Source organism: Onychostoma macrolepis, chromosome 03 (genome assembly GCF_012432095.1).
Source record: "Onychostoma macrolepis isolate SWU-2019 chromosome 03, ASM1243209v1, whole genome shotgun sequence".
Taxonomy (NCBI): domain Eukaryota; kingdom Metazoa; phylum Chordata; class Actinopteri; order Cypriniformes; family Cyprinidae; genus Onychostoma; species Onychostoma macrolepis.
Genome location: NC_081157.1, coordinates 45917572 through 45925435, shown reverse-complemented (window position 1 = coordinate 45925435; position 7864 = coordinate 45917572). Strand labels below are relative to the sequence as shown.

Here is a 7864-nt window from a genome sequence, read left to right as displayed (position 1 = left end):
TACAAAAATTAACCATGGTTTTATCGTAGTAAAAGTATTATTAAATGGAAAAGTAAAAGGAAAGTAGCTTAATTTTCTTTTGCATGATTTCTGAATGCTTGAGACCATAAAATCAATCAGACAACTGTATTAATAAAATAATAGCCATAGGTAACTATCTAGAGCCACAATTGTAATTTGTAAATAATACAATTTAATTACAATTTATTTATTCATTTACTTTTATATTTTATTAAAGTTCTGTAGGTGTTTTTTCTTTGTTTTGTTTTTTTTACTTTAATATTTGAGGGAGGGGGGGCACAACAATACAATCCTGCTTAGGGCACCCATTTGGCCAGCAGCGGCCCTGGTAGAAATACATACATTGAAATTCACTATAAAATATACAACAACTGAACAAGTCTCAGTGAAGGACAATAATCAATAGACTGTTCACAGCTCTTGTGTGAAAAAGTGCAAAAACGCTGCAATGTAATAATGAATGACATTCAACATTTGACAGTGACTCAAAGACTTGTACGGTGAGTAATAACAGCATTCCATAAAACATGACCTGCAAAACATGTACAGCAAGAAAAGACTGACTTGTTTTCTATGCAAGTAATGACTATGAACATGAAACACATTTCTGATCATGAATGCAATTATATAATAGTAAATATTTTTATTTGAATAATAATAAGATTATTTGTTTGACATATTTTTTTTAATAATCTAAGGAACTAAGGAACATATTCTCACAACAGTTAGACAGGTCAGTATAAACAGCTACGTAGGATGATTCATCCTTATGACGCCCTAAACTTGATAAAGAGCATCAAACTGAAACACTCCTCAATCAACATCATCATTTACTGGAGAACAGACAACTCTCGTTGGTGAACTGTGACAACAGAAATACAGCTGATATTTCTGTAAGACAGTGTATGAAAACTGATTTAATTGGAAAGGTTACTGGACCTTTATATAGTAATACTGAACACTGAAGTTCACATGATTTTCAGTGTTTCTGGAGGACAGACAAGGTAAGAAATCTAATTCAGTCCTGTGGACCAATAAAACTACCAGATAAAAACTACCAATGCCTTTGATCCCGTTTTATAAATAATATATAAGAGTGAACAGCTTCATATGAAAATAACGATTTAAAAGCTTTAAAACTCAAAAAGATATGTTCGCTTCAAATGTCATGTTAGTTAAAATGTTTTGGTTTCCAAAATCAGATGTACTCTATTGATAATAATAATAATAATAATAATAATAATAATTAATCTAGTAATAAACAGATTCAGTTTCTATGTTACACAGTTTTGATGACGTAAATATACACATTGTTGTCACATCATCCATACGCATTTCAGCAGGATGTTATGTAATATAACATTTCTAATAGGTTGATTATGTCATCATCAGTAAGTGACCAACTTCACAATCCTATTTTCTCTTGGTTTTTCTTGCCATAACAAATGTTTACAGCATTAACATCAACCAGATAAACTAACACGAAAAAGTCAAGGGCCAAGTGCCCAACAAAAGCAAACACAAATCACTAGAATATTGATTCTTCATTATGCTAATTCACCCTGAAAGCCAGTCTAGTTAGTAATGTGTGAAGCTGCTGATGCTGATTGTGGAGTTGTTTAATCGTCCTCTTGAGAGAATTTTTCAGTTGATTTCATCTAAGGCTGTGGTTGGAAGTCACTTGTAGTTGTTGTGTTTCTCTTTTCTTCAGTGAATTTGCATGTTAACATCAGGTGTTTATCACTAATGTGCAATCAGCACTTTATTAAACACTTAAGTATCTAATTAACCTATTTTTAGGCCACATTTTAGTTCAGGGAGCAGTTCTCACTATCGACTAACTATTAACTTTGACTTTTGTCTCAATAAACTCCTAATTTACTGCTTATTAATAGTTATTAAAGTAGTTGTTGAGTTTAGGTTTGGGGTAGAAATAAGGATCTAGAATATGGTCATGCAGAAAAAGCCGTTAATATGTCCTTTATAAGTACTAATAAACAACCAATATGCTATTAATATATATGCTAGTGAGAATGTGTCCCCATCCGAAGAGCAAGTCAACTATGAATACAGAAGCTTTAACACTTACAGTGGGGAAAAAATTATTTGATCCCCTGCTGATTTGTACGTTTGCCCACTGACAAAGAAATGATCAGCCTATAATTTCAATGGTAGGTTTATTTGAACAGTGAGAGACAGAATAACAACAACAAAATCCAGAAAAATGCATTTCAAAAAAGTTATAAATTGATTTGCATTTTAATAAGTATTTGATACCCTATCAATCAGCAAGATTTCTGGCTCCCAGCTGTCTTTTATACAGGTAAGGAGCTGAGATTAGCACTCTCTTAAAGGGGTCATGGGATGCAAAATTCACTTTACAAGTTGTTTGAGCATAAATGCGTGTTGGAAGTGTGTGTACACATCCATCCTATAATGATAAAAATCCACCCAGTGTTTTTTTTAAATCCCTGTTTAAAAATCCCCTCAAATCAGGCTGTTCTGAGATTCCTGTCAGAATGACGTAGTTCTGCACAGACCCCCTCCCACAAACAGACCTGCCCTGAGTGAGCTGAGTGAACTGTCATCCGTCTGCCATTTTGTAGACTCCGGTGCAGGGGAAGACAAGATGTCTCCGATTAAGCAATTGAGGTGTTCTGTTGTTGGATGTAATAATTAATATAGCAGTCGTCATTTACTCCCGACATCTGAGCTGCTGAAGACGCAGAGGATTAACGTTACTTTCGTTTTGAAGTGAATGCGCAGATCCCCGATCTGCCTAAATGCGTCTATGTTCGCGCGAATCATTCATGATCCAGCTTCATTTACAGAAGGGAGTATAAGGTTTTTATAAATCTTTGCAAATCGGTATTGCAAAAAGACTTTTCATTAAGACCCTAAAGAATCATATCAACTTGTGTAAAATGAGCATCCGGTAACACCTTTAAAGGGAGTGCTCTAATCTCAGTTTGTTACTTGTATAAAAGACACCTGTCCACAGAAGCAATCAATCAATCAAATTCCAAACTCTCCACCATGGCCAACACCAAAGAGCTGTCCAAGGATGTCAGAGACAAGATTGTAGACCTACACAAAGCTGGAATGGGCTACAAGACCGTCGCCAACAGCATGGTGAGAAGGTGACAACAGTTGGTGCGATTATTCGCAAATGGAAGAAACAAATAACTGTCAATCTCCCTCGGTCTGGGGCTCCATGCAGGATCTCACCTCGTGGAGTTTCAATGATCATGAGAACGGTGAGGAATCAGCCCAGAACTACATGGGAGGATCTTGTCAATGATCTTAAGGCAGCTGGGACCTTAGTCACCAAGAAAACAATTGGTAACACACTACGCCATGAAGGACTGAAATCCTGCAGCACCTGCAAGCTCCCACTGCTCAAGAAAGCACATGTACAGCCCGTCTGAAGCTTGCCAGTGATTCAGAGGAGAATTGGGTGAAAGTGTTGTGGTCAGATGAGACCAAAATCCAGCTCTTTGGCATCAACTCAACTCGCCGTGTTTGGAAGAGGAGGAATGCTGCCTATGACCCCAAGAACACCATCCCCACCATCAAACATGGAGGTGGAAACATTATGCTTTGGGGGTGTTTTTCTGCTAAGGGGACAGGACAGCTGCACCGCATCAAAGGGACGATGGACGGGGCCATGTACTGTCAGGGCCAGGGCATTGAAAATGGGTCGTGGATGGGTATTCCAGCATGACAATGACCCAAAACACATGGCCAAGGCAACAAAGGAGTGGCTCAAGAAGAAGCACATTAAGGTCCTGGAGTGGTCGCCAGTCTCCAGACCTTCATCCCATAGAAAATCTGTGGAGGGAGCTGAAGGTTCGAGTTGCCAAACGTCAGCCTCGAAACCTTAATGACTTGGAGAGGATCTGCAAAGAGGAGTGGGACAAAATCCCTCCTGAGATGTGTGCAAACCTGGCGGCAAGAAACGTCTGACCTCTGTGATTGCCAACAAGAGTTTTGCCACAAAGTACTAAGTCATGTTTTGAGAAGGGGTCAAATACTTATTTGACTCATTAAAATGCAAATCAATTTATAACTTTTTTGAAATGCGTTTTTCTGTTACATTCAGTGTGCACGAGCGGAGCAGATTGTTCAGTTAGATTGCTTACACTCATCTGAAAGTGGCAGCTCACAGTTTCCTAGTGTTAATCACTCAAATCTAGACTATCAGATCATATGATATAATTACAAATGGCCTTGGCCTATTAAATTCTAACACATTTGTTGCCATTCCCTCTTGTTGTTTAAATGTTTCCTTTTTACAGAAGCATATAAGCGTAAGCGTAAGCACAAGACATTTTAATATTTCAGATTACAACAGAAGCATATTATTTGAGAGTTTAACATGATGAAGCAGAACTGATAAAATAATTATAAAAACTTCCAATACCTCTCTTTTAAATTAAACATTTTGGTCCTTGCGTGAAAAATTTCCACTACAACTGCTTCAGTGTTACTTTTACATTTTAACAGCAGATTTTGCTGTGCATAATTATTTCCTTCTTAATAAATTATAGGAGTTGGCATAACTGACTTTTGTTTTTACTAAAACAATGTTCTTAGTAAAAAAAAAACTTGAATTTTGTTCTGTTTGAATAAACAACAAGAGTACATTACAGTATAAGTATTTTTTGTATATGTTTGTTGTGTGCAGAGCAGAACAGAACTGACATAAAATCAAAGCAGCAGACATTTCTGTTTATCAGATCACAAACCTGTTGATGAGAGTATTATTCTCTGTTTCTACTGAATGAACGCAATATCTGAATTAAGCTGAATTTTGTTTTGTTTTTTCTTACCAGAAGTGTTCACATTATTTAAGCCAGGAAGAAGAGAAGATCCTAGAAGACGTTGAAGAAGTAATAACAGCAGATTGAGTAAAGAGTGCTTTATTCCTGAGCTTTGTTCCTAAGTCACACATCACAATGGGTTTTTTCACATGTGTACAAAATAAACTTCCTGAATCTGATGGAAATGGTGAAACCACTCTTGAGAAAGGGGAAACAAACCCACTGGATGTCCCTTTAGATGACATAGCTGAACATTTATTATCATTTTTAAATGGGTTTAAGAGCTTAAGTGAAGCTAAAAAAGTGATTGAAAAGAAATATGAAATTAAAAAGGAGCATGGTGATTGCTGGCCAGCTGATGATATCAAACGAGCTTGGGGACAAACACGAACAATGAATATAAAATCAAACAAAAGACGATACTGGGCTCATGTTATAATTTTGCAGATTCTAAAAAGATTTATGGTTTATGATGAGTGTAAACAAAACGCAGCACAGGATGATCACGATGATACAACCAATGATATTAATCAATCTTGTGAAACAACACCAGGAATGAAAGAAAGCCCAGAAGATACATTATCTCAAAGCAGTGATAAACTGCAGATGTGGAGAGCGGATTTGCATGCATTTAAACACAAACTAATAGAGCAATCCAGTGCAGTATTAGAAAGTCAACTTTCAGCTCCTATCACAGATGTAGCTACATTACCTGCTGAATTAAGGGAAAAAATCTGTTACGCTCATTCAAGCAGCGGTGAATCCATGAATGCTGCTTTGGTGAATGAGAATGAGGATACTTTATATAACAACTGTGAGCTGCCAAAAAGCATTGACAACTGTGAGGAGTTGAATTTCACAGATACGCCCTACCAAATAAAAACTGAATCAGAGAATGAAAGACGGGAAGATGGTCTTTGGTCAACTGATGATATAAATCGAGCTTGCGGAAAAGCAGAAAGCACAAAAGGAAACTCAGAAGACAGATTATCTCAAAGCAGTGCTGAACTGGAGGCAGTGGAAGCTGCTGGAGGAGTTAAGCAGAGTTCTGGTGCTAATCGCAAATCATCTAAAAGCGATCTCAATCAAGCAGGTAGTGCCAGTAAGAGCCTCTCTGGGGCACAATTTCCAGCTGGGAGTCAGGCCACTAGGAATGATCCTAGTGCTCCCGCTAACCAGTCTGGAACTAATGTCAGCGCAGCATCAGAAAGTGAAAAAGCTGATGAAACCATTTGCATACGTATCCCATTCTCAGCAATGTTCAGCAGTGGATCACCAGTTAGTCAACGTGTACGTCACCAATTATCTCACTATAAATTAATAAATGGATTTCCTTCTGATACTGATTTAAGAATAAGAAAATCTTACGCCATGTCATTCGACACTGAAACCATGAATGCTAAATTGGTGTATGAGATACTGAACAGGGAAACTTTAGTGGACAGGTGTGATCGGCCAGATGATTTTGGAAATGGCTATGTCAAAGGTCATCTTGCTGCAGCTCGCAATCACAGGTGGTGTCGGGAAGCAAATAATGATGCCAATTTGTTCAGCAACATGATACCACAGGATAGTACGTTAAACAATAGCACATGGAAATCCCTGGAGAATGATTGTCGAAATATGACAAGAAATACACAGATCAGAAATGTCCATGTGTACACTGGACCACTTTACCGGAGACCTATGGATCATTCGGTGTTGGGAGGGAAGAGAGTGCCAAGTCACCTCTTTAAAGTGATCATTAAGGAGAATGTGAATGGAACAGTAGAAGAGCCAGAATGCTTTGTGATACCCAATGAGGCACCACAGACTAATGGCAGAAATGTCCAAAGGGTGAACATTGAATTTATTGAGAGAAATTCTGGGCTGATGTTCATAGAACGCAGACCCAACATGAACATGAGAGACTTTACAAAGTCGGTGATATTGCAGGGAGAGGGTGGAAGTGGAGAGCCATGTGAAGTTAATATATCAGTCAGAATAAGCTCTTAACTGACACTGATAATAAGCTCAATACAGATAACGATTCTGATTGCCTACACCTGACGTGTGTGCACAGAAACACATGGACTATTTTCAACCTTCTCTTATGAGTGAGTTTGAATGAACTGATCATCTGTAGATGAAAAGAGGGAAAGTTTGCTTGACTAAGTCAATTGTTTCACTAGTAGTTACAGTTTTTTTTTTGTTTTTTTTAATTGCTTAGACACTAAAAGTGATACTTGAGGCCCACTTAGTGGAACCATTCACTCATATACCAAATCTTTAGACCAAGTCTGCAAAACTATAAGCACATTACATGCTTTAAACTCAGTTTGCAGTTTGCTAAAACAAACTTTTTTTAAAACTCTAAACACAGTTCTCTACATTACACACATCATTCGAAACTAAAAGCTCTTTTGTTTAATTTTCGAAACACTGCCATTTTAATGCCACACTCATTTACTGATGACCTAAACACAGCAATTATGTGTGAAAACACTTATACATCATTTGTTCACTTAGTAATCAAAACTCTTTTTTTTTTTTTTTTTTATAAAGAAGTGTTTTCACCCCCTTCTATTTCTGTGTACACTGTATCTATAAAGCTGACTTTCTGACTTGGTTTATATGCATATATGTGTGTGTGTGTGTGTGTATGTATGTATATATATATATATATATATATATATATATATACACATACACATACTGAACATGCATATAGGCCAAGTCAGAAAGTCAACTTTATTTCTAAAGTGCTTACTACAATATAGATTGTTTCACAATAGTGTCAGATTCACATTCTGCTGCAAAGCAGCTCTGACAAGTCAATAATGTCATTCTGCAGCTCAAGTCAGTTCTGTATTGATTCAGTTCATTTGCATAACTGTGTAAAATTAATCAGTCATACATACTGTATATACAGTGTATATGTGCATGTATAATATGTGGGAGTGCTGTGACAAACTCCTGTGCTCCACTGCACTCTGGACAAGCAAAAGACACACGAGAGTAGTGTTTTACATTTTTCACAT

The 7864-nt window shown here is 37.1% G+C and overlaps 1 protein-coding gene across 1 annotated transcript; it reads left to right on the top strand.

Moving 5' to 3' along the window:
• Positions 1–870: 870 nt before the first annotated feature.
• On the top strand, positions 871–7486 carry LOC131536001 (uncharacterized). The gene is made up of 2 exons (XM_058768602.1): positions 871–1025; positions 4857–7486. Exon 2 carries the CDS (start codon positions 4980–4982, stop codon positions 6837–6839), a length of 1860 nt encoding a protein of 619 aa, XP_058624585.1. The 5' UTR covers positions 871–1025; positions 4857–4979; the 3' UTR covers positions 6840–7486.
• Positions 7487–7864: the final 378 nt, after the last annotated feature.

Excerpts from the sequence above, each read along its gene's own strand:
- LOC131536001 (XM_058768602.1), top strand. The coding sequence starts at position 4,980 with ATGGGTTTTTTCACATGTGTACAAAATAAACTTCCTGAATCTGATGGA.